The sequence below is a fragment of the Aethalodelphis obliquidens genome, unplaced genomic scaffold (genome assembly GCF_003676395.1).
Source record: "Aethalodelphis obliquidens isolate GAN/ISIS:26980383/991018 unplaced genomic scaffold, ASM367639v1 scaffold22, whole genome shotgun sequence".
Taxonomy (NCBI): domain Eukaryota; kingdom Metazoa; phylum Chordata; class Mammalia; order Artiodactyla; family Delphinidae; genus Aethalodelphis; species Aethalodelphis obliquidens.
In genome coordinates, this window is record NW_020837966.1 from 10,549,209 (window position 1) to 10,577,202 (window position 27,994).

Below are 27,994 nucleotides of genomic sequence, written 5' to 3' on the forward strand. Positions count from 1 at the left end.
TTATTTATTTATATTTATACATATTTTATATTTTTATGTATGGTAGAAGGGCAGTCTTCCCTCCCCCTCAAGACTCACGAGGGAGGAAGATCCTATTGAAGTTTCTGAATGCTATCCGTATGTATGTCAGCGTAACCCTCTTGTTGAGAGAACCTAGTATAGTTGACGTAGGTTATTTCTCAGCGCGTTGGAGACTCAGATGATAATTTTTGTAATCCATGGTTCATGACCTGGTAGAGCAGCAAGTGTACTAGTTGAGTGTCTGCCTTTCTTCCAGTGCTGGCGTGGGCAGGACGGGCACCTACATTGTGATCGACAGCATGCTGCAACAGATAAAAGACAAAAGCACAGTCAATGTCCTGGGATTCCTGAAGCATATCAGGACACAGCGCAACTACCTCGTCCAGACTGAGGTGAGGAGGGGTGCTGGTGTTCTCATGTGATTCCAGCACACGCTTGAACTGAAAGTTGAATGAGAGCGAGAGTGAGACATACGCATTCTCTTGGGCCTGGAAGGAATTTACAGGTTTGTGTTGGAAGATGTCCTAACCGGGATACCGTTCTTTGGCTCACAGGCATCCATTTCTGTGTGGCTCTTAAATGAAGCAGATACAGTTTTCTCTAGTGCTGTGTATTCCATGCTGGGGGCGCTTAAACCTTGTTGTTTAGCCTGAGAGATATATACGAGGCAATGGTTCTGAAGCCCTTCACTGAACACACGTCTTCCCACTGCTTTGTTTGGGGCGTGGTATGGAATACAGAACTAAACGCAGCACAGGCCCTACCCTAAAATAACTTCTGACAGGTAAGGAAGGATGGACTGGAGCCGACCCCCCTGGCTGTAAATGCATGCGGGAGGTCCCTGCTAGGGGAAGAGTTCATCTAAGGTCGATTTCACGCAGGGGACAGAGGTGGCTGCCCTGTCGCAGCTCTCCTCAGTGACTACCATGTCGTGTGCCTTTTAGGAGCAGTACATTTTCATCCACGATGCCTTGTTGGAAGCCATTCTTGGAAAGGAGACTGAAGTATCTTCCAGTCAGCTGCATAGTTACGTTAACAGTATCCTCATACCAGGAGCGGGAGGAAAGACACGACTGGAGAAACAGTTCAAGGTAGTGCTTTCAATACTTTTCTTTGGCAAAGCAGCAAGGAGGTAAAGAAATGCCTTGAGTTGGGAGGGTCTTGTCTGTTTTGCATGAATGTCTAGACTAAAATGGATTACTATCTATCTGTACTCCTCAGATGTAATCCATGGGAAGATCAAGTTTCGACTTACGTATGAATTGTGGGTATCCAAGTAGACAGTGCTGTGCTGTATTTTCTTCTGCACAGTTTACGACTTTAACATTTGCCCCTGGCCCCAATGACATGGTACTCTGTCAGTCGTTCCAGTCCAAAAAATATCCTCTGTATTTTTTTTTTTTTGCGGTACGCGGGCCTCACTGTTGTGGCCTCTCCCGTTGCGGAGCGCAGGCTCAGCAGCCGTGGCTCACGGGCCTAGCCGCTCTGCGGCATGTGGGATCTTCCTGGACCGGGGCACGAACCCGTGTCCCCTGCATCGGCAGGCGGACTCTCAACCACTGCACCACCAGGGAAGCCCTATCCTCTGTATTTTTTTCTGAACAAATACTGTCTTACCCTGATGGAGAACGGCTATTTGTTGGCATTATCTTAAAAGCAAAGCTCTTTGAATGACTATCCTAGCAGATAATTTAGAAACTAGAAAAGATCTAGTTACTACGGAATACTAAAGAAACTTTAGTTAACTTTTCCTAAATGGTTATTCTTTTTCTTTGATAGGGGCATGGGGGCATGAGGTGTAAAGACAGTTAAGGTTTATACGGAATTGAGTGCAAAGAGAGACTATAAGAACTATTAAAGTAAGTAAGATCAGAAAGCTCAGTCATCTCAAAGTACTAAGTGCTTTCCTATTTCGTAGTCTCTCATTAGACTTTAAAAAAACCAGGCTTTTTTGCACATTGTTCTATATGTAATTTCTCGTTTTGTGTCAAGATGGAAAGAATGAGATGAATCTCTGCAGTTTTAGTTTTCATGGTAAAACCTTCCATAGACACTGAAACCTTCGCGTCTCAGCTCAAGAAATGAGACTGTCAAACAAATGATAACAAGTGATATGAAATGAAAAGTAGATCAATTTCACCAAGTTCAGTTATAACAATTTTAAATTTCTACGTCTCCTTTTATAACATCCTTACTGCTCTGCGAACCGTTTGAGGTAATCAATAGTGAGGACATAGTGTCTCATTTTGAATGTTTAAAATGAATTCTTAAAAAAATTAAGTACCAATAATTCTTAATTAAATTCTGCCTTTTCTGTTTCCGCAACGTTTGTTTATACACTGTTTTAAAAATTCATCAAAAGAAACCAGGTCATTTGTTCCTTTACAGGCATTAACCAACTACATCCACCTCCACGTAGAGAAGGAGACCGTTCCCATATACTCTGTTAGCATGGACCCCCTCCCTCCTCACCCACCACCCACCCCCCAAAAAGATTGACAGAATGATCCAACCAAGCTATATACACAGGAAGAATAACCAAACTACTGGGCTAATTATTTATAACAGCCTTAGAACAATGTCAGTTCAGTTTAACAGACATTTACTGAGAACTTAGTAAATTCTTTACCATGATTAGCTCTTATTACCACGAAGCCGTGTTTGCTAGTATAGAGCCACCTCCATTTCATGTGGCTGTGAGGAATCAGTGACATCATCCACAGAGAAACCCACGTTAATTCAACAAATGCTGCTTTCATAGTGCCTGTAGTCAAGAAACCTAAGGCCTAGGGCTTCCCTGGTGGTGCAGTGGTTGAGAGTCTGCCTGCTCATGCAGGGGACGCAGGTTCGTGCCCTGGTCCATGAAGATCCCACATGCCGCAGAGCGGCTGGGCCCGTGAGCCATGGCCGCTGAGCCTGCGCGTCCAGAGCCTGTGCTCCGCAACGGGAGAGGCCACGGCAGTGAGAGGCCCGCGTACAGAAAAAAAAAAAAAAAAGAAAGAAACCTAAGGCCTAATAGTAAATAAAACAAGCACACAAGCAACCAAGACAACTGAAAAAGCTACCACTGTTGAAACACAAAAAAGTGTCCTTTGGGATACAAAAATGTTTATAGTATCTGTGCCAGATCATCAAGCAGATGCTATCAATTATACCTTTGTTTTTGTTTTGTTGTCTTTCCCCGCTTGACTGAGATAGACCACGCTGCATGTAGGTCAAAGAATTCCAAGTTTAGGGTCTACAACGTAATGGTTTGATAGTTAACTATATACTGAGAAACCATTACCACAATAAGTTAGTTAACACAGGCACAATTATAATCCTTTGAATGAAGGCTAAAATGTTGCTTTTCTTTCAGCTGGTCACACAGTGTAATGCAAAATACGTGGAATGCTTCAGTGCTCAGAAAGAGTGTAACAAAGAAAAGAACAGAAACTCTTCAGTCGTGCCCTGTAAGATCTTAAAATCAGTTCGACTTGCCTGTGTTCGTTTTTTCTTTGGATTTTGTGTGTTAAGTAAAGAGGCAGCCACTACTAAGGGGAAAAGTTATGCTGAGGACAACTGAAGCAGTTTGATCAAAACGGGAGGGGTGGGTGATGGCACCAGCAAGTTGCTGCGTCTATGTGACATGAAAGCTCGCTTCAGTTCACCTCGAAATTCAAGAGTTAGATTATTGCTACCATGTCTTGCCTTTAAAAACAAAATGTCATTATCACTGTGGCATTAATGCTCTCTTCAAACAGAGAGTCCTGGATTAATCTGCACAGCTGGAACTACATTGCTAAATTATTCTGGCTATTGAGACTAAATTATTCTGGCTATTAGAGACTAAGGCACCGTTGGTAGGTGGTGACCGCTGCATAAATAACTTGGGACACAGCAGTGGATACTGTGTGTAGTACACTGTAGACACAGGCATGGGTGATCAGTGAAGAGATTCTGTCTACTGAAAGAGGCCAATATTTTCTAAGCCCTTCCCAAAGAAAAAGATTGGGAGTAAGAGGATGGCAAAAGAGCAAACTACAATACGTTGGTATAAGTGTAGGAATATCAAACCAGGGTCAAGAGTGACCTGAAACCCTGTGTCGACTCCACACACAGTATCCTCTTAGTGATCCGCTGGGAAAGCCTCTCCCACAGTCAAGTGTTATTCCTAGAACGTCTGGGTCCTGCTGGGCACATGCAGCAGAATTTCATTTTACATTCTTCCTTAGCTGATAATGCTCTAGCTTGTTTAAAAATATAGGTAAGTCTTAAAAAGAAAGGGGAGCCAAAGAGCTCTATTACTCACCAAGTAACTCTCAGAAAGTGCTGTTGGTGGTGAGGGGTAATGAGGCAAATGTGGTGTTTTCGTTTTTTTCCATGTCATAGCTGAGCGTGCTCGAGTGGGCCTTGCACCGTTGCCTGGAATGAAAGGAACAGACTACATTAATGCTTCTTATATCATGGTGAGAGTCAACAGTTAATTATAAGTAAAGTCAATTAAACTGAAAGGTGCTAAACAGCAGATACCACCTATGTGACTTTCAAGTAATTTCTTGATGTGTAATATCAAAATTATAGAGATTTCTGTATCTGGAAACCTCTTTAAGTAAGGAATTAATCTTTTCGTGAATTTCACCCATCTAGTCTTGGAATAAATGTTGAAATTGCTGTCAAGTAAAAACAGCAGGGGGAACTAGGAGAGAAAACTGTCTATATACATGTTAGGAGAAGTACATCTAAAAATTAGCCCAATGCACTGAATGCCTCTTTTGATTATTTTCGTGAGGTCGAAACAGTGCCGGTCTCATTTCATGAATATATTTTACTGCTGCAGAGTTAAACACTCATAATCACTGGTTTTTCTTCTTCCTAACTGAAGGGCTATTACAGGAGCAATGAATTTATCATAACCCAGCATCCTCTGCCACATACTACGAAAGATTTCTGGCGAATGATTTGGGATCATAACGCACAGATCATTGTCATGCTGCCAGACAACCAGAGCTTGGTAAGTAAAGCACATCTGCTATATATTAATGAGCCCGGGAGGCCAGAGCATAAATTACCTTGTCACAGGGCTACCGTGTCTGTACATGCTAGGGAGGGAATTCAGACTTCTCATCTTCTATGTCTGCACAGGTGCCTTTCCTAGTCTTACCATTCCTGACCCTATCAGTTCCAACAGGATCAGCACTGATCCCTAATGCTGGTGATATATCAATCAATCACCCCTCAGTTGTACTGTACATGGCAGCATGGGAGAAGGTTTTTATTTCTTTATTTTGGCTGCGTTGGGTCTTTGTTGCTGCGCGCGGGCTGCTCACTGCGGTGGCTCCTCGTCGCGAAGCACGGGCTCTAGGTGCGCGGGCTTAGTTGCTCCGCGGCATGTGGGATCTTCCCGGAGCAGGGCTCAAACCCATGTCCCCTGAATTGGCAGGCGGATTCTTAACCACTGAGCTACCAGGGAAGCCCAGAAGGTTTTGAAGAAGGTCCTTTTTCTAACCTCACTAATGCACGATCTTAAGCCGACCTCTTAGTTGCTATATGTCACTGTTGAAAAATAAATGAACAGTAACAGTAGTTAACATTGATTATATCCTTTATTGATTATATCAATAAATGTTAACAGTAGTTAACATTGATTGATTATATCTTTACCTGTATTAACTCCTTTAATCCTTTCTACAACTCGATGACACAGGTGCTCTCAGCATCCCCTTTAGTAGCTGAGAAAACTGAGGGAAGTAACTTGCCCAAGGGCATATACGAACCGTGGGAGCCAGGATTGGAACTTGAGTCACCTGTCTCATTTTGCTATTGTATATGTCCAATGCCGCCACATCACAGAAATGTTTCCTGGCCCAAAGAAAACGGTATCAAAAGTACTAATAATGTATCGTTATTTTCCCCCAATGCATAGGCAAGCCCGATCTATTACAGGGAGGGAGATTAGGAAAGCCTTCCTTGTTCGGACTTGATGGTGCTTTTTAAGACCTTGACTAAGCTACTACCTCTTTCTTCTCCCTTTAGTCCTTCCCTATTGAGGTCGCTAGACCCTAGAGGAGAAGGGTGAGCACGTTTATGAAAATAAGTGTAACTATTTCTGCTGAGCTCTCATTGCATTCTTAAGTTTCGAAATAGTTGGGTCTTCAGAAGTTACTATGAGGACTTGTAAGCGCACAAAGTAAAAACAAAAACAAAAACGATCTGCCTCCGTGAGTGTCAGAGTAGTGAGTTTTTTAATCAAGAAAGAACAGCATGTGAGTGAACCCCTAGTCTTGATGACATGCATTTGACTGTGTGCCCAGTCAGTAGGAACTTCACTTTGTCGCTTTCTGCTCCAGCTTCGGAATACCAAGACTGCTTCTGTGTGATAGAATGGCAACAAAGTTGAGAATCTTAAGCTAAAAACTGGAGTGTAAATTTTCAAATTAGCTGGCAATAGGGGTCTACTCTGTTCGGCATATGGAAATTGGAGGCATTTAGGGTTGTTAAAACGTGCATTTGTTGGATGAGTCAGTGTTTTGTTATCCTCACTTAACAGAGGACAGTCACTATACCCAAGAGCTCATTTGTATGGGGAGGAGAGGGGGAGACTGACTGAGTGAGTCAATACGTGTTCTGTGGACAGCGACGATACCGGGCCACCAGGCCTGTCATCTCGGTGTCTCTCCGAGGCCCAAGGAGGCTATGCTGCAATCACGCATGTCTGCACTCATAGCTCTAGGGTCGAAAGTCAGATTCAGTAGTGTGTAGTTTTTTCTAAAGGTACTGTCTCTGCATTTTTTGTTTGCTTTGTTATTTATCACTACTGTAACGTTACAAAGACCATCGTTCTGTGAATAGCCCAAAAGTCACTGCTGCTTAGGCGTCCCTGCCCTATCTAAGCAAAATAAGCATGCGATCAGAGCTCCTACTGAATCAAGAAGTAGCATTTCTTTGTCATAGTCTGTCAAGACGATCAGTTATTCCCTAGTTTACTGTCTGTGTTCAAAAGGTTTTTCTGCCGTTCCTCCACCGTTACTAAAATCCCTTTGGCAGCCTTTAGGCAAATTAGATAATTTCCAGTTCATCTTATCATCATAATAGCTCTTTGAGGTATGTAGTTTTATTATTCCCACTTTTCAGATACGGAAATTAAGCCTTAGATAGATTACTTTTTTCAGGATCGCATCCAGGCCTATACTTAATCTACGTATTTGGTTAAATTTAGAAGCCTTGTTCGTCATTATGGCTTTAATATCTGTTCAAAGGGCCCTAATTCCACTTCCTTGGGCCAAACGCATTAAAACCCAAGACAGTTACAGACTTCTTTTGTATAGACTAAACCCCGTTGCTAATCTGTTTCCCCTTATGCTGAGCTTTAAAAATAAAAATGTACTTGGCAATAAGCTATATTGAAACTTGAAAGGGTGATAAGTCTTATTGGACTGTTGGCTCATTTCTGATGCAACAATGTAAGATTAAACAAAACCTTCTTTGTTTTCAACATTATTCAGAATTATTTCTGACTTCACTAGTATTGTCTAAGCATTTTCAGGAAAATGCCCATAGAAATGTATATATTACAGGCAAACTGTAATTTGCCATTTGAACTGATTAGAAAAAGGAGGGGGCGGGGCTCGTCATAATCATTGTATTTCTCAGAGTCTCCAGCCTAGGCAACGGTTCTCTTTTTCTTAGGCCTCCATAGTTTTCAGGGATAGAATTCAAGTATCAAGCCTGAATACTGTATTCGTTTCAGGTGTACAGCTAAGTGATCCAGTTATATTTTCTGATTATTTTCCATCATAGGTTATAGTTCCCTGTGCTATTCAGTAAATTGTTAGTGCTTATCTATTTTATGTATAGTAGTTTCTGTTACTGAATCTTTATTTTTAATCTTAAAAGTAGATGAACGTTTAAAGCTTACCTGATTCGAGGCCGAAAGACTTGAAATCGAACATTGACAGACTAACTTTCCTTTTACAAAGCACCTTGTACTTAGAGCCAATATGCCTATTTATGGGCCTGTCTGAGCCTTGGTGTTTTCATCTACAAAGCCAGAAGATAAAAATACCTCACTAGCACATTATGAAAACCAAGTAAGAGAATGTTTACGGAAGTCCTTTGCAAAATGCTGGTCAACTGTAGAACTGTTAATGACATAATCCATAGAACAACAATTAGCACATCTTAGTCGCATAAGCCATTGTGAAATAACAAGGTAAAATTACTTGACCTAGATCCTGTCTCCTTTTTTACTCTGACAATTATATTACAGAGCATTTCTCAGCTAGGGGTAATACATCCCCTACAGAGGGAGGATTTTTGGTTGTCGGATATGACATAGGTGAGAGGTGCTAGGAAATAGTTATGAAGCGTATTTTACAATAGAATACAACCACCACTGAACTCAGCATGATTAGATAGGGCTAATCTAATTGGGCTAATAATTCTATGAACCCAATTTAAAAACTGATTTGAGAGGTATGGCACATGGCAAAGAAAGAAATCGTTTGGTAAGAAAATTCGAAAATAAATGGTTGACAGCACTGCAGAGGAATTTTTGTCCTTCTTTTCTTTTTGGTCCCCATAGGCTGAAGACGAGTTTGTATACTGGCCAAGTCGAGAAGAATCCATGAACTGTGAGGCCTTTACCGTCACCCTTATCAGCAAAGACAGACTGTGCCTCTCTAACGAAGAACAAATTATCATCCATGACTTTATCCTTGAAGCTACACAGGTAACCTCAACCTCAGTTCCTCAGTAACAGCCACAGCTGGGCCCTGGATCACCCTTCCAAGTAATAATGGAGTAATTTACCACCCTTAAGACGGGCCCAGGCAGGCATTTGAGTATGACTTAAGTATGTTCACTTCCTTTTTTGCTTCCTTCAAATATTTGCTTTTTCCAGCTGGAAAGATGACATGTAGCAGTTCCTCTCATTGAGCATGCATACAAATAGGCCTGTTGACCTAATTATAAAAACAATATACTAGAGCTCAGTATTTTCTTTGCCGTCAGAAATGTGAGCCTTGCAATATGTTGCAGAGATGATAATATTAAGACTTTTTTTTTTTTTTTTTAGTAAACAACATTTTGATGCATAATTAACTACCTTCCTATGGGGTTGGTAAGAGGGGAGCTGTCTTATATTAGTAATTTAAATAAAGATGTCCTCACCCCTTCCTGGGTTTTTTTTTTTTCTTTATTTTTATAGGTAAGATAGAGTAGGATATAAAGCCTCTTATAATTTGTTGTCCCTTACAATTTTTCCCTGAACAGGATTCTATTTCACTATCATAACTTCATTTGTTCATGTCAAGCAGACCTCCCTAGTATATTTCTCCCTACAGCAGTTTGGTTAATCGGGCATTCTTCAGTCATCTATAGTATACACTTCCTCAGGAGCAAGTACGAGTCATTAGATTATAGATAGGATGAAATGAAGGATGGGCCGTGACTCGTGTTGTATTGGTTGTAGGATGACTATGTCCTAGAAGTTCGGCACTTCCAGTGTCCCAAATGGCCTAACCCGGATGCCCCCATAAGCAGTACTTTTGAACTTATCAACGTCATCAAGGAAGAGGCCTTAACAAGGGATGGCCCCACCATTGTTCATGATGAGTATGTACCTGTTTTTTAATTGTCTTGTTGCACTGTGGTAGTAGGGGGAAGGAAAGACAGATTTTAAAAACGTACTCCCTCTCTCTCAGCTTGTGACAATTCCAGCTTATTTCTCATGTGTCCATGTGCAAGGTGTTGTGTTTCTCTTTGGGTTTTAATTTGTCAAAGGCTTCAGGCTCTCCGAGTGTAGGTTCTAGAAAGGTGAAAGTACTGTATCTGCATGCTTTCTGAGGTTTTCTGTTTCAATAATGCAAATTAAACAATAACTTACAACATGTCTACATTTCTATTAGTTTACATGTAATACTTTATATTAATTAGTTGTTTTTAAATCCTTACACTGATCTCCAGCAAACACTTAACTAGTGTAGACATGAAATGTAATGAAAAAGGTACTATTATTAATGATAATATTTATAGTTTACAATGTGTTTTGAAGTTTACAGTACTGTCTCTGGGAGTTTAAAGGCAAAGCATATGAACTGCAAAGAGAACAAATAACTTGCTCCTGGCTCTGAGCTTCTAAGTGTCCGAACAGAGTTCAAACCCAGCCCACTTTCCCTTTAATGAGAAGGAAGGGGGTCATAGATATACCTTATAGTATACGAATACCTGGAGTCAAACTTCATAGATGCACTCGACCTGCAAATCAGTTGCAGATTGTTGTGAATCTCACAGACCTTTAGCCAGTGGCACCAATTAGACGTCCTCGTCTCTAGTTCTAAGGTAGTTAGTTATCTCCCTTGGTCAGCAACGTGTCAGGGCATCCATTATGTTCATTAAGTTACCATCTACTCTGCTAGAATAGAGAGTAGTACATTTCGAAGTAAAAGCTCATTAAGTCTTATCTTTGAACGAATGCTGTCACGGGAAGTGAACAAGGACTTTCGGCTGAGGTCAGCACCTTCACCTCAAATCCATGGTACTCTCCTATTTGAAGCAAGCCATATGTTTGGCTCCTTCCAAAGAGTTTGATGGTCTTTTTTAAATAGTGACTATTTCAAAATGTTGACCTCTTAATTAGAAGAATTAGGATTAGTTAAGTAGCCTGAGTAAGTAAGATCCCTGGAAATGTGACAACCAGCAGTAGTGTTTAAATAACACAGTCAACCTCAGAATAACTGGGTAGGTACCACGAGTCTGCGGAACTTTAGGATATGCAGTTATAGCACAGAGTTAGGGCTGCTTCTAGAGTTTTTTTCCCCGCACTAGTCTGGGTCAGCTTTTCATATACCTTCTGGATTTTACTAGCTTTTATCAATTCAGACCAAATTCTAATGTTGCTGCCCAGCTCCGTGACGGATTTTGCTGTTCTGATAGTACTCCAGGGATCTGTCCTGAAGTCAGTAATGCAGCTAATGTTATATTTCACGGTAAGAGAAGACGGAAAGGAGAAAAAACAAAAGCAAAAACCAACAACAACTAGTTAAACAATTTAAACAGAATTGTTTGTTTCATTTACCTATATTCAGCTTTGGGGTATATTGTCTCATTGAGTGATTTTTATTTTATGCTACATGCTGACTGTGTCACCTCTGGAATTAATCAAATGTAGCTTGTTCTTAGGCCTAAGCAAGAAAAGAGCAAATTCATCCTACACTAGCGGCTCTTCACATATCATATAGGGGAGCTGGATTAAAAGCCACCTAAAGATATGCATTCGTTCATTTATCCACCATCTTTGAGAGATAAGTGATTCCATTAAAATTATTTTTCTACATTACTCAAGCACATCTGAAGTTTTTTAATAGTTGTTAGCTCTAGTACAACACTGAATGCCAGTTACCTTTCAGTTTCCATCTTTCTTACCTACTTTTTGAACCTCTAAATCTTCCTTCCTGATGGCCTACAAACACACCTCAAATCTAGCATGTATAAACGCAAACTTGCCTTCCCAGCCTGCTCCCATCCACTTAGTTGTACAAACCAGAAACATATCAGAGTCCTTTTCTGTGCCCCCTCACCTCCAGTTATCATTGGCCACCAAGTCTTGTTGATGCCTTCTCAGTACACTTCCCAAATTCTTTTACAAGCTGGTTGAAGCTTTACTTCTTCAGCTATCATCCCAGTCCCCCACTGATTTACTTCCTGCAGCCCACCTTAGCCCTGCAAATACTATTCTAAGTGCCCTTTTATTCAACACACACTTCAAAAGTCACTCTCTTCGAACTGTTTCTAACTCAAACTAGAGGGGATCGTCCATAAACATCGCGTCTTTACCAATGCCGTTCCTGTTTATCACATCATATTGTAACTACTTGTTTACATGGCTGTCACCCCCACATTGCTGTGACCAGCAGTGCTAACTTATTCATCCCATTCTCCATAGAGTGACACACAGTGGGTGGTGGATAAAGATTGGTATGAATTGGTACCGTGCTTTCAAGTTAGGATGACTCACCCATTATTCAGGATATGTGCCTGTATATGAACTTGCCCCAGACAGCCTTGCTTTTTGTTTTGGTTATTGGTATTTTTCCTGCTTACATTCATCTGTGAACGATAAAACCAATTTATCGACACAAAGTTTAAGTTCTGTCAAAGATAGCAGGGGGCAGGCTCGGAAAGAAGGCCTGAGTGCTCCCACTGAAAGTCAAAGAGTTGAGTTGGACTTCTAGTGCACAAACTCTGTGATGCCGATCTGGTCTTCACAGCTGTGTGCCAGGTCGATGAAGTTTCTGGGTAAAATGACCTGAAGGTAAACTTCCTCAACAGAAAGTAAACTGATTGTTTGAGCACAGGCACAGCTTAAAGGCAAACTGCTTTATTCACGGCATCCTATATTTGTCTGCTCAGGACAATTCTATCCAGAGGCTGATCTGTATCACTACTGTCAAATTTTAAACACAGAGCCTACAGATGAGTTCAAAACACAGCATGGTTCTTACACAGTTTTGTTAGACACTAGTAGATTAGACCTTCACTCGCAGAACGAAGGCTAGTTTCCTGTGCAAATACTTAATGTGAATTCACTGTGGAGCTATCTCTATCACCCCGTTGGAGGCCAACGTGGGCTAATTTCATTTAACAGTTTTCAGAGTGGGATCCCAGGGTCCCTGGTTGGGAAGGAGGTCTCCAAGGCCCTTCCAAGAGATCCAAGGGGACACAACTGTTTTCATAATACAAAGATACAGATTGCCTTGTTCACTTGTATTCTGCCTTGAGTGTACAGTGGAGTTTTCCAGAGCTACGTGACCCAGGAGGACATCCCCACTCTGACAGCTAATGGAATGCGTGCTTGCACAGTTTTGTGTTTTAACACTTTCTCAGTTCTAACATCTGATACAGTAATTATTGACAGATAAAGCCCAAATAAGCAAAAGCTCTTTGGGGTCTTCAATAAATTTTAATTTTGTCCTGAGACAGTCCAGAGGAAATGCTGAAATATATGGACTGCATTCTGTACCAACTGCTGCAAAGACACCTTCAAATCACAACTAATTGAGTCCTTCATTTAATCCTCAAAATCACCCCACTAGGGGGGTAACTTTAGGATCCCCACTTCATGCATGAGGAAATGGGGGCTGCCTGTGTAGGTATCAGGCCCTGTGTACACACATATCCAAGTGTCAGAGCCAGTCCCAGCTACATAATGTATGTGGGGGTCCAAAGCAAAATGAAAATGTAGGAACCCTTGCTCAAAAATTATTAACAAAGATTTTCCAATTAAAGAAACAATCCCATTTACCAGCACATCAAAAAGAATAAAATACCTAGGAATAAACCTACCTAAGGAGGTAAAAGACCTGTACAGAAAACTCTAAGACACTGATGAAAGAAATCAAAGATGACACAAAGAGATGGAGAGATATACCACGTTCTTGGACTGGAAGGATCAGTATTGTCAAAATGACTATACTACCCAAGGCAATCTACAGATAAGTGCAATCCCTATCAAATTACCAATGACATTTTTCACAAAACTAGAACAAATAATCTTAAAATTTGTATGGAGACACAGAAGACCCCAAATAGCCAAAGCAATCTTAAGAAAGAAAAACGGAGCTGGAGGAAGCAGGGTCCCTGACTTCAGACTATATTACAATGCAACAGTAATCAAGACAGTATGGTACTGGCACAGAAACAGAAATATAGATCAATGGAACAGGATAGAAAGCCCAGAGATAAACCCAGGCACCTATGGTCAACTAATCCATGACAGAGGTGGCAAGGGTATACAATGGAGGAAAAACAATCTCTTCAATAAGTGGTGCTGGAAAAACTGGACAGCTACATGTAAAAGAAGGAAGTTAGAACACTCCCTAACACCATACACAAAAATAAACTCCAAATGGATTACAGACCTAAATGTAAGGCCGGATACTATACAAATCTTAAAGGAAAACATAGTTAAAAAACTCTCTGACATAAATCACAGCAAGATCTTTTTTGATCCACCTCCTAGAGTAATGGAAATAAAAACAAAAATAAACAAATGGGACCTAATGAAACTTCAAAGCTTTTGCACAGCAAAGGAAACCATAAGCAAAACGAAAAGACTACCCTCAGAATGGGAGAAAATATTTGCAAATTAAGCAACTGACAGTGTATTAATCTCCAAGATATACAAGCAGCTCATGCAGCTCAATATCAAAAAAACAAACAGCCCAATCCAGAAATGGGCAGAAGACCTAAACAGACATTTCTCCGAAGAAGATATACAGATTGCCAACAAACACATGAAAGGATGCTCAGCATCACTAATCATTAGAGAAATGCAAATAAGAACTACAATGAGGTATCACCTCACACCGGTCAGAATGGCCATCGTCAGAAAGTCTACAGACAGTAAGTGCTGGAGAGGGTGTGGAGAAAAGGGAACCCTCTACACTGTTGGTGGGAATGTAAATTGGTGCAACCATTATGGAGAACAGTATGGAGGTTCCTTAAGAAACTAAAAATAGAGCTACCATATGATCCAGCTATCCCACTCCTGGGCATATATCCAGAGAAAACCATGGTTCGAATGGAAACATGCACCCCAGTGTTTACTGCAGCGCTGTTTACAATAGCCACGACATGGAAGCAACCTAAACATCAACAGATAAATGGATCAAGAAGATCTGGTACATACATACAGTGGAATATACTCATCCACTAAAAAGAAGGAAATAATGCCATTTGCAGCAACGTGGATGGACCTGGAGATGACCATACTAAGTGAACTAAGTCAGAGAGAGAAAGACAAATATCATATGATATCGCTTCTATGCAGAATCTAAAAAAAAGATACAAATTAACTTATTTACAAAACAGAAACAGACTCAGACTTTGAAAACAAACTTATAGTTACCTAAGGGTAAAGGTGGGGGGGAGGGATAAATTGGAATTAAAATATATGCATTACAATATATAAAATAGATAACCAACAAGGACTTAACTGTATAGCACAGGGAACTATACCCAATATTCCGTAAGAACCTAAATAGGAAAAGAATTTGGAAAAGAACAGATACATGTATATGTATAACTGAATCACTTGACGGTACCCCTGAAACTAACACAACACTGTAAATTAACTATACTCCAATATAAAATAAAAATTAAAAATTTTTTTTTCCAGATGGCAAAACCAGAGCGTTAAACTAAGAAGTTTAGTTTACGCAGGACCCTCCTAAGTAGGGGACCCATCAAAGCACAAGGCCCAACACAGCAGCACAGGGGGCAAGCCAGGAAGCTGGCACTGGCTATAGTTAAATCCAGATCTGTTTAATCCCACTGGCTAACACTGCCTCCCACTGGTTTTCACAGTAAGCACTCCTGTCCCTTGTGTCTCCGGACTGTGTTTTGTTTTCTGTACTTTCTCATTCACTTCCAAAGTTTTAATTTCTTAAAGTCCTGTGGTTCTGTGCTGCCATTATTCCCCAGGATTAATGGATACTGAAGCTTTAGCTCTCTTTTCCTTCCTGCCGTAATGATTTTGAAGGGAAGCTTCACTTCCTTCATAGTGACAGGGTTATACCTCTGCATTGCGTTGTTGGTTATGATTTTTAAAACAACATCGTAAGAGCAAAACAACAATAATTGTAATTAGATGAAGTAGTAAAAAGTGTAATTAAGTGGCCATAAGTATTATACACACTGATGATACAAGGAACCCCAACGTGTCTTAAAATGAATATAGACAGAGCCACCTGAAAACATTACTGAATGTCGGGAACTTAAAGTACTTTCATTTCTTTGAGGCACAGACAGGGGAAGATGAAAATACATTTTAACAGCATAGCGCTAGTTAAAAAAAGAAGTATTGCTCTTAATGGGGCCCTTTGAGAAAGTGGCCAACAAACTACCAAAACCAGTGAATTTATACAGTATTCTTGTTCACCAAGTCCCTGTAATTTGAAGTGCAAATGCATGAAACTTGACGAACCTCCTTTAATCCTACTTAATTCCTAAACTTCTGAAAGAGAATGGCCTTTGATTTTTCAGTCTTTAAAGACTGATACTTTAAAGTATCTATGCATTTGATTGATTTGACCTAGTTTCTAGTCCTGTTTAAAGTCTTATTTCGTAGGTACTTCCTTTTATTTAGGTACTTATTTAAGAATGGCTAAATATAGGAAAGACAACCCAAGCAAAGGCCAGAGTAATCCCGCATGGAGTGCACAGTGCATAATAAAATACATAATACCTGACTTTCCTATCTGAATGGCTATGGTTAGCTTGAAGGGGGGAAAAAAAAATCCTAACAGTTTCCCTAGAGCAGATTTAGCAGAGATTAAAGGGTTAAGTTCTTCCCCTATTGAAAAAAATGCATACAAATGATTGGGGGTGGGGTGGGGAATTTCTAGCTCTGCTAAAATGAGAGGGTAAACCCGGTTCAGTTTAGAATGTGAAGACAGACAACATGATGAACAAGAACAAAAAAATACAGTGAATCAGAGGTAATAGAGCAATCATAATTGGATTTTGAAATAATATGCTCAGAGATCTAAAGGAAGACCATATGAGATGAATTAAAAACATGTATTAAGAAACAGGAACAAATTAGAGGCTAAGAAATGGAAAAGATGAGAGATGGGCTAGTAGTACAATGGACAAAACCGCAATCAGACTCAGATATGGAAGCCAGATACAGAAGTTCTAACATCGGTCTAAGGGTGTGATCCATGGAGAGAGAAAAAAGATGAAAGAGGAAGAAATTAATAGCTGAAAAAAAAATGGCTGAGATTCTCTAAGAACTGAATAAAGGGATGAGTTCTTAAAATGAATTATCAGGATACAATGAACAATAACATTCAGAGAGAAGATCTGAATACCGTAATTAACAAGGCTGATCTAATAGTGACATATAAAAAGTATGTGCCCATCGACAGATGAATGGGATAAAGAAGATGTGGTACATATATACAATGGAGTATTACTCAGCTGTAAGAAAGAATGAAATAATGCCATTTGCAGCAACATGGATAGACCTAGAGATGATCATACTAAGTCGGACAGAGAAAGACAAATACCATATGATAATCACTTATGAATCTAAGATATGGCACAAAAGCACCTATCTACAAAACAGAAACAGACTCACAGACACAGAGATCGGACTTGTGGTTGCCAAGGGGAAGAGGGGGAAGGAGAGGGATGGACTGGGAGTTTGGGGTTGGTACATGCAAACAATTATATACAGAATGTATACACAACAAGTTCCTACTGTATAGCACAGGGAACTATATCCAGTCTCCTGGGATAAGTCATAATGGAAAATAATATATATTTTTTAATGTATTTATATATGTGTGTAACTGAGTCACTCTGTTGTACAGCAGAGACTGGCACAACACTGTAAATCAACTAAACTTCAATAAAATAAATAGAATTTAGAAATAAACATTTCTAAAATTAAATACATAGATAAATACATATTAAAAGTATGTACCCAAGAGAGACTTATGGAGAGACCATATAGTCTCTTCAAACACAAAATAGTTTATTTATAATTACTGATCATAAATGGAATTTTCATATATTCCATAAAACTGATATCATACAAGGCCACGTTCATTGATTATAATGCATTAAATTAGAAACCAACAATGAAATGAGACCCCAAATTCTTACACCCAGACACTGAAGTCCTTATGGCTAGAATTAGAGATAATAGATGGTTTAAAGAGGTAATGAAAATAGAAATTACGGACTCCTAAAACTAAGTGATAATGAAGGCACTGCATTTCAAAACCTGATAGGATATATACTCAGAGAAAACAATGTATAGCCTAAGCCTCATATATTGGAGAAAAATTTTTAAATAAGCTTTCAACTTGAGAAGCCAGAAAAAGAACCAAATGAATCCACAAAAAGTACAAGGAATTAAAAGAAAAGCAAACAGTAATGAAATGGGGGCAAGGAGGAGATAGACTTCATTGCTTAAATTTTACTAACAAAAGACACAACTTTGGAAATTGGTGAAAAAAAGAAGGCATAATTTATCATTGGGAACAAAAAAAAATCTACCATTTATCTGTAGTTCTCAAATGTTTTAAAAATTGTTAATTTACATAGGTGTGATAAAACCTTATCTTTTAGAGTTTTATGCTAAATTATTAATGAATAAGATCCTTGGGGTTTGCTTCAAAATACATGGGGAGGAAACTGACATGAAACAACACCAGCTATGAGCTGATGATTGTTTCAGTTTAGTGATGGTGCAGTGAGGGTTACTATGCCTTGTACACATTTGATATTTTCTTTAATAAAGGGTTAAAAACAAGAAGTATTTTAAAGGAAATGAAATAAACATTTACAACTATTTATAACTCTATACCAATAATTTTTTAAGCCTACCTAATCATAGTAAATGGTATTTAGTGAACACAGTGTACCAGTCAGTCTCTGTTCTGAGCCATTGACATGTATCAGCTCAAATATAAGCTGTAGTCTCCCAAACTATGAGACCTTGACCAGTTACTTCCCCTGGATGTGCCTTGTTTCTTCAACCTCAAAATGGGGATACTAATAGTACCTGTAGTACTGGGTTATTCTGACAATTAAGTTGACACATATAAAGTATTTATAAGAGAGCCTGGCACATAGAGTTTTCAACCCGTTAAGGCCCACTAAGTTTTGACCAGTCTACATTTGAACAAGAGCACACAGAGAAAACATTTAATGTAACCTTGAATAAAAAGACAAACAAGGCTAGCACCAGAATGGAACAGTATAAGCCAATGTTACTTACTTGAATATGGGTACAAAGGTCTAAAAAAAGTACTGTCAAAAACCCAGTGTGTTATAGTAAAAGAATTATATACATCATGAAAAAGATTTATCCTAGGAATATAGAGCTGCTTAAATGGTACCAAAAATAGCTCTCAGTGAATTCAGAACATTATTAAAGGAATTTTTTTAAATCAATAGATATTCAAAAACATACAATAAAATAACAGCCATTCATAATCCCCTTCCCCAAAAGAAAACACTCTTAGCAAACGAAAAGTCAAAAGCATTCTTTTAAACTTAATAAATGTTACTTCTCAGAAGCCTATAGCAAATATTTTTATTTAATATTAAAAAATTAGAAGGTTTACCATTAAAGAACACAATATGACACCTCTTCACAGTGTTAGAATACAAAACTATTGTATCCTAGCCAATACAGTAAAAGCAAAAGATGTAAGAAGTATAAAAGAAAGAGACAAGTGGCACTGCTAGCAGATAAAGATGTATCCAACTTCCTAGAGAATCCACAGATTATTAGAACTTAAAAAGAGTTCTGCATGGCTGGATACAAGTTCACCACGTGAAAATCAATAACTTTCCTATATATCAACTGAAACCAAACAGTACTGTTGCAAAAAGAGGCCATTCTTCGGAGTAACAGAAACTACCTAGGATTTACTCTAAAATGAAATTGGCAAAAGACTACATAGAAAACTGTAAAATCTAATTGAAAACTATGAAAGACCTGAATAAATGGAGAAAAGACATCGTGATCATGAACAGAAAAACTCAAAGAGATTAACGTTAATTTCCTCAGCTCTATCTATATATTCTGTGCAGCCTAACCAAAATCCCAGCAAAACTTTTTGTGTTCCTTGACAGCCCAGTATCAATCAACATGAAACAGGATGGGATGCGGTAGAGGCGTAGAGGTATATGGAAACGAGTGTACAATTGAAAAATGAAAATATGTATGTTTGAAGCACTAAAAGTGAAACAATAAATATAGAGGCAGTCAAGACTATTGTGCAAACTTGCTTTATCAGGTATCAAGACTTACCAAAAACCTATGGGAATTTAAACGAATGTGGGGAAATACAGTAGAAAAAAACAGACAAGCAGATTAAAGGGCCAAAATAGAGAGTTCAGAAATAGGTCTGCATATATGAGAATTTAGACGATTAAAAAGGCAGCTCAAATCAATGAGGAAACATGAGACAATTCAATAAAAAATGCTGGCACAGTGGGAGCAAAGACTGCTGCCATGTCCTGCATGTCCTGCCCGCTGCAGTCTGCTGCATACAGTGGGATGTCGCTCCAGGACCTTGCTTCAGACATGTAAGCTCCCCCCATCCATTAAACCATCGGTGTCTCTGTTGCTGACTCGGGTTCTTTCTTTGGTCTTGAGGCTGGGCAAGTACAGGGCCTGCAGGCCTGTAGCGTGACGCCCAAAACCGTACACTCAGGTAATCTGTCAATGTAGCAGGCGTCAATCCCATACGTGGAAAGTGAAAGAGTATGTGTGAGATGGAAAAGATTCAGAAAAGGCTGAACATGTTTATGGAGCATAGAAGACTAGTTATCTAGGTATAGTTGGATTGCCAGATATATTAGGAGGTTACTGAGTTTTGTGATTCTGTATTTAGATGAGGATCAATATTCTAATCATGTGCTTCATCTGAAGCACCCACTGAATAGGGAACAATTTTGAGTCACTGGGATTGGTGTCTTGATCAGGAGATACAGTAAGAGGTCAGACAGACTTAGGAATCATTTGTCTTAATAAATATAGGTTTAAATAAGTAAATGGGGATGAAATTAGGCTAGGCAGTAGGAATGAGGAATGTTAGGGGCTGATGGATGGAAAGTGGGGAATGGAATATTGGATTCCCATGTGGTAGGAGAGCTTGTACATGGGGAGTGATCCTGTGAATGAGCTGGAAGAAGACAATGTTGTGGTTTCTGGATGTGGTCTCTGATAATTGATTTTATAGGTCACATTCATGGTGAAAGCTAAGTGTGGTTTGTATCCCTAAAGATGACCATTTTTGTAAATGTTAGGTTGGAAAACAAAGCAAAATTTGCACTATAGTTGTGGCATTGTCTAACCATGGAATTTTGTGATATTATTCCTTCTGAAACTTTGTTCACATTATTTGTTAAATAAACCAAATCAGCACATTTTAAAATGAGTATTAATAAAGCAAATAAATATATGTTAAAAAAAAAATGCTGGCACAAGTGGTTATCCATTGGAAAAATAACTAAATTCAGACCCCTACCTTACATCAAAACAAGAATAAGATTCCAATGAATTAGACAATTACACGTAAAAAAAAAAAAAAAAAGTAGAAAAATATAGGAGAATATTTTTTAAATACTGGGGTAAAGAAAGCATTAACAAACAAGATTCCAAAAAAGTTAAAGGTTGATAAATTTGATTATATCTAAACTACATTTCAGCATTAACAGAAACAACCACAAACAATGCTAAGAGAAAGTAGAGACTGAAAAAACTACTTGCAACACGTACTGTAGATGATATAAAAGAGACATACCCAATAGAAAAATGGCCAAAGTATATTAATAGGCAGTTTCAGAAGAGGAAATACAGATGGGTCAGTAAACATAGAAAGATATTCAACTCCCCTGGCAACCAAGGAAATGCAAATTAAACCAACAGTAAGATTCAAGTTTTCACACATCAGACTGGCAAAAGCCAAACTTTAAAATGATGAGGAGAAACTAGTATTCTCTGGCTGGGTGGAGTATGGACAGGTAACAACACGTGGGAGAGAAATACCGCAGTGTCTTTAAAACTAAATGGGCATACCTGTGACCTAGCTCTTCTCCTCACGGTAAGGTGCTACTCTGTACTACTCTGCTATGTGCACAAGGCACAAACAAGCTAAATGTCCGTCCATGGGGAAGTGAGGACATCCGGTATGCATGCAGCAGATGAAATAATGAGCCGGATCGACATGTACTGATACCCTGAAATCTAGGAAGGCTGTACCTAAATGCATAACAGTTTTTCCCTTAGACAGATTACCTCTGAAGTTGTTGGGGTGGTGGTTAGGGAGACGTTGGCTTTATTTGCATTACAGAAGTAAAAACATCTGTACTGTTTTAATTTCATGTAAGAATAAATTTAGAAACAATATTTAATAGTTATTAACAGAACAGTGGACACAGGGCATCTAAATTCTAGTCTCATTTCTGCCACCAACCAGCAACACCTCCTGGAACAATTCATTTAATCCATCTGTTTTCTCATCATTAATATGGAAACTATGTGCCACACAGGTTCCTGTAAAAACTGAAGATGCCAACCTGGCCTGATGAAAAAGTCTGCTACCCTTCTAAGCCTTTTTTGGGCCTGTGTGTGAAGCAAAGAGAACCATATTTTTCCAAGAATTTTATAGAAGGTGCTCATACTTGGAAACTTCCACTTCAGTGCCAAAACTAATTACTAAATATGAAACTCATTTTGGAAATTCTCTGACTGCATTTTGAGCCACATATTTCCATTTTTATTCATATTCTGGAAGTTCAATTTAGCCCTTCGGGGTTGTTAAAAAAATGTTTTCCAGAGCCTTTCACCACTTTCTACTTGTCTCATAGCCTCTAGTTAAAATTCTCGTATTATCTTTCCTACTGTATCACCCAGCTTGTTCCCGACATCAGATCTTCTTACAGCCCTCCCAAGTCTAATTTTGAACTTCTAACTTCATATTAGACATCAAGCTAAACATCTGGTAAGCCCGTCTTGAGAGATGTCACATTCAGAAACAAATGCCACCTTTATGCTAACCTCTAAATCTCTGCCCTCGTCCAGCATTTCACTCATTTTTGTGTTCTAGAGTAGATACCAATACAGTCTACCTAGCTTCTACGGAAATAGGTGATGGTAATTTGGTTCCAATATATTCTGTCCTTTAGTGAATCTGAAATAGCTTTTTTTTGCCTCCCCAAGGTACGGTGCAGTTTCCGCAGGAATGCTGTGTGCCCTTACCACCTTGTCCCAGCAACTGGAGAATGAAAATGCTGTGGATGTGTTCCAGGTTGCAAAAATGATCAATCTGATGAGGCCTGGAGTATTCACAGACATTGTAAGTACTTTGCTTATTTGTGAAACTTGTACATCATTTGAAACTCAGCCTCACCCTTTAGAACAGTGGTTCTGATGGGGGGTGACTTTTCCCCCCAGGGAGTGTTGGGCAATGTCTGGAGACCTTTTTTGGTTGTCACAGCCGGAGATGGGGTTAAGTGAGCAGAGCCCAGGGATGCTGCTAAAACATCCTGCAATGCCTAAGACAGCCCTCCACTATAAAGAATTAGCTGGCCCACGTGTCCAAAGGGCTGAGGTTGAGAGACTCTGCTTTCTAGAATATAGTATCCTCTGATTGTAAAATATGGATATCCTATTATCTTAGTGGACTTTCAACACCGAGAATTCATTCCAAGGTAACAGGGGTCAAAAGGACATGAAGAAGGTGTAGGTCTTGATTATAAAGGATTCAAGAGATTACTTTTTAAGTGTCTGAACTAGCAGAGACATAATTCCTGTTTCTCTAGTATATTTTTCACATTTACATTTTTAGTCAGTATTTCCACCTGAGATGAAATAAATGATTGAGCTGCTCTTTGGCTCAAAAAACTGTCTCCCTCTTGTTTTCCAGGAACAATACCAGTTTGTCTACAAAGCAATGCTCAGCTTGGTCAGCACTAAAGAAAATGGAAATGGTCCCATGACAGTGGACAAAAATGGTGCTGTTCTCATGGCAGATGAATCGGACCCTGCCGAGAGCATGGAATCTCTAGTGTGAGCAGAATCCTGAAAGGGCGCTTAATTTGTAAAACTTCTGAAGACTGAGAACTTTTTTGAGGCCTTTTTTTGCCAGACTCTACGTTATACAATAACCCGGTTACTTTTCTACACTGATAAAAAGTTTTGATATTTATTTTTTGCCATTTTATGTCTTAATGGTATCCTACTGAGCATTTGCACCTCTGTTCATTTCACACAGTGAAACGCGGTTTTACCTAGTTTGCACTATCTGATCAGTGTTACTGCCTATAATACTAAAGCAAACCCTGATGTGACATTCCGTGACAGCACACATGCTACTTTTTAATTCAGTACAGTGAAGGTCTTTGTTATGACAGTGAATCTTGGTTTTTTTAATTATTATTGTTGTTGTTGCTAAAGCAGTTGCATTCTACTAGCAGGCAATGCTGTACTTTTCCTCAGTTCTCCTCTTCTAGTTTTTCAAGGCACTGTTCGATACTGTATGCCTTCTGCAGTTTAATGGAGTGGATGAGCACTGTTTTCTTTTAAAGGATAGCAGGTGTGGGGAAGCTACTCTGAAGGTCTATCAAAGCTCATGGCCTTGAAACAGTTTCATTTATGATGGTGAAGATAGCCATTAAGAAATTAGAAGGTTTGAGTTGTTTCATGTGAACATCACTCATTAGTTACAAAGTTATATTCGTAGCTTAAAAAGAATGCCCAATTGTGTCAAAATAAAAGATATCTCTGTATTACAGTTTTCACAGTAGCTATGTGGACAGTGTGTGTTGTTTCCATTTTGACTCTCTGAAATAGCTACACCCCAAAATCAGGGCCATCTTTTACCAAAGAGAGATGGCAATATTTTATATAACTCCACTTATGAATCCCTTTAGTGAATCTCCATTAATGCTTCATGGTTTATAAAAGCATACCTCATGGCAGGTGGAATAATGAAAATCTTTGCAGGTGTGTAATTTTGAAACTAGTCCTCTAAAATATTCCTATTACTCCTATAGCAATCTAATAAAAACTACCTAAATAGCTAACATTCTTACATTCTTTTCTTTCCTTTTTTTTTTTGCCAAATGTTTCATGATAAATCTCATAACTACATGCATTCTTCTACTTAGGATTAAACTGAAAATACTGTATTAGCAAAAGTCTTTGGGACTATCTAGATTCCCACACATGGATAAACCTGATTTGCAGAGAGAAAATTAGAATCTTGAGTGAAAGGTGATAGTGACATTTTCAAACAGTTTTTAAAAATAGGAGACAGCTTTGTATGCTTTTGTGTAGTTTAGCCTCAAGAACAGATAAAAAGAGACTGCTCATCATGACACAGAGCCCAAGGAAGTAATTTCTTGGAGCCATATTCACCCTGCTGTACATCATGGGAAAATTAGGAGCATTAATAAGAAATTTCAGTTCAGTTATTTAGAAAAATAGGCTACTTACTGAGATCTGTTTCTTCGACTGCACATTTGCTCTTGAGGGATGGCTTCTGTCAGAAGTGAAACCATCACCAGAAATGGGCCTATTAAGAAGAAAAGGGTTTTGGTTATTTTTTATGTCAATAAACTTCAACCAAAAGTCCATACTGGCTATTATCATACCATCTGGATAGGCATTAAAACATTCATGATAATCAGCCTTGAGATTCTGTTTATCTTGAGTTGGGTTTCTGTGAAGTTTGTCAGAGTGGACCTGAAGGAGCAAAGCTACTAAGGAGAGAGAGGCTACAGGACTAGCCCAGGATTTCTAAGACATAGGCCAGGTCAACGGAGTTTTCGTGAACTACATAACTTGCCAGGGTTCATCTCGTCTTTTCATCACATAGATTCAGCCACACAGAACAGTCCACTGTTCACGAACTGTGTGGGCTAGGTTGAGAAAAGATGTACAAGTGAGCCAAGCTTGCTAAGCTGCGTGTGCTAGAGGACACAGACACCTTTACCGCCCCTGTGCTCCCATCAGAGGTGACACAAGGAAGCTCTGCCTCACACTTAAGAAAAAAAGCTTTAACACAGGAACACTACAGTTGCCGGCTGGCTGAGGGAAATCAGTAAGGGAAAGGTTTCACATCATGGCAAAAGCTGGATCATTTTACTCAATTAAGTAGGTTCCTCTAGTTGTACAGAGTATTGATATGAGCTAATTCTTCTCAGTAGATAGTACAGTGAACTTGACTTTCAGAAGTAACATTCAAGTTGGGGTTCATGATCCCACTGTCATTTTTTCTTAACAAAAGTAAACACTGGTTACAAGACACATGGCAAGTATTCCCTTCTGTGCTATTACAGAGGGCTCAGTTCATGGAATGCATACCCTCCAATTCTGTGACCATCTCTTCCAGGGGTATCAGAATCATGATAAAAGAGAGAGAGCTAGTAAATACAATAGAAACATTACAAGGATGGCTTAGAAGTTCTCTGTGAGCAATTGTGTGTCTGTAGCGGTCTTGAACCAAAGTCTACAAATCCCGACACACTGAACTATAAGCAATTGCTATTTGCCCATCTTGCCAAAGTGGTCCAAACACACTTCACTGAGGATAGTTATATTCAGCCGTTCCTCACTTTGACCATGGAGTGTATCCTCACTATTATTCTTCATCTGTTATTGGCAAATATATGCTTGCGTCTTTCCAGAGGCAAAGATGGTGTTCTCTTTGAGACATAATAAGCACATCGCTTAACTACATAGCAAGGTTATTACCACTTGCACTCAGGAGGAAAGGAAATAGCTATTGCAAATTAATCTGTGCTATGTTATAAAAGTAAGCTTTTGGGAGTGTATGAATTTAGCTCTAGGTAAGCAGAATGCACACATCATTCAAAACTGAATTGCAAAGATCAGAACAAGTGGCCATGCTGGACATCAGAAAAAACACACCTTATTGCCATCAAGAGAACTCGTTCCTTCATCTAAAAGCCACAATATCATCTTTCATATTTAAAAAAAAAAGTTTCCTTCTGAAATTCAAGATGATTAAAATTAGGTGGATTGGTTTTCCTAATTTTTATGTCTTGGTGCTTTTAGAGTCTATTTCGAGTTGAAAAGTCCAGCAAGGTCAGAGAGGGTTATGGCATTTAAGGTCTGGCTGTTGCAGTTTTTAGCCCAGAGTGACATACTGAAATCAGCAAATAACCTTAACTACTTTATAATGACACAGCACAACTGCCTTGTTATGAATTTTTTCTTAAATGCATATACACTGTATTTAAAAATTAAAATATAGATACCAATTTACCAAAGATACATACTACTAATTCTAAGCAAAAAATTAAAAAAAGAAACCCAAACTCATCGTAATTTAAGAAATAATAATCAAAATGTAGTTTGTCTTAAGAATTTAGCAGGTATACTGGAAAATGCATTTTCAACTGCTATGTCCTAAAGTTTATGTTCAAATGGTGCCAGTGAATTTTTATATGAAGGGAAAATGCCTGCTTTTTTTTTTCAACAGCTGTAATTTCACTTACCCCTTTGCGCTTGCCCTTAGTTGCCACTTAACATACAATATTGGCTTTACTTATCTCTAGAAAGAAGGCATGCTACAAATAGGAAGGAATTGTAATAATATTTGGCCTCTACTTTGTCTTAGCTGTTAAACCGTTTTTAGTATTTTTGTTAAATATTTGCAAAGGGAAGCATTTTCTACAGAGGATAATTAATTTCAAGAAAAATATCTTGAGTTTTAAGAAATAAACATCTCCAGAAAAGGAGACAGCCGATTTTATAAAATGTCGCAACTCTCCAACATTTGGGGTAGTGACTCCTTTTTTGTTAGGACATTTGAAACTAGAAAGCAGCCATTGTTTCTAAAAAAAAAAAAATTCAGCCTTCATGTTGATTCATGTCTCTTTCACTTCATTTTGAAATAGCTAAAATCATTAAAACTGTAAATATTTTGTTGCTTGGATAAGCATCTTCTGAGAACTTTGTATCTATGGTATATAATCATAGAATTTTATATTTTCATATAAAGCTAATTTTTTTCTAGTTTCAACTCTGTCATAGTTTTTTTGTTTTTTTTTTCCCTTTGTGGTGGATAATGTGAATTCAACTTTCTGTGTATTGAAGTAGCAAGAACCATCTTTGCATTCCAAAAGAATCCAACATGTGTTATTTCTTTGAGGAAGTGATTGTGAAAGTTGGGTTTTCTTTTTTAATTTCATTGACCATTTGTGCAATAGGAATTAGACATAATTAGTCACTGAATACAGTCGTTGCATTGACCCATTTGGAAAAAGTGGTTTTTTTGGTTTTTTGGTTTTTTAATTTGTTCGGGGGGTTTTGTAACCTGAAATTTTTCCCTTTTTTTCTTCTGTTTAAAACTATATCAAATCATTCTATTATAGTGTTATTTAATATGTAAATTGTATTGCTATACATAAAATAAAGTATGGTTTTTGATGTATT

General features: G+C 38.7%; 1 protein-coding gene and 1 long non-coding RNA gene across 4 annotated transcripts in view; one reads left to right on the forward strand and one right to left on the reverse strand.

Annotated features, from left to right (window-relative positions):
- The window catches only part of PTPRG (protein tyrosine phosphatase receptor type G), a 739,476-nt gene extending 711,484 nt beyond the window's left edge, over positions 1–27,992 (forward strand). For all 3 annotated transcript variants that reach the window (XM_027121285.1, XM_027121284.1, XM_027121286.1), the window contains 9 exons: positions 278–413; positions 966–1,112; positions 3,380–3,473; positions 4,393–4,469; positions 4,886–5,014; positions 8,585–8,731; positions 9,473–9,615; positions 22,751–22,886; positions 23,457–27,992. In XM_027121285.1, coding sequence (XP_026977086.1) covers positions 278–413; positions 966–1,112; positions 3,380–3,473; positions 4,393–4,469; positions 4,886–5,014; positions 8,585–8,731; positions 9,473–9,615; positions 22,751–22,886; positions 23,457–23,603 — 1,156 coding nt within the window. In that variant the 3' untranslated portion in view covers positions 23,604–27,992. The remainder of the gene's footprint in view (positions 1–277; positions 414–965; positions 1,113–3,379; positions 3,474–4,392; positions 4,470–4,885; positions 5,015–8,584; positions 8,732–9,472; positions 9,616–22,750; positions 22,887–23,456) is intronic.
- On the reverse strand, positions 9–25,109 carry LOC113628056 (uncharacterized). The gene is made up of 3 exons (XR_003435858.1): positions 25,028–25,109; positions 4,313–4,425; positions 9–323 (listed from the first exon to the last, which is right to left on the reverse strand). It is a non-coding gene; the product is annotated as an uncharacterized LOC113628056 (long non-coding RNA).
- Positions 27,993–27,994: the final 2 nt, after the last annotated feature.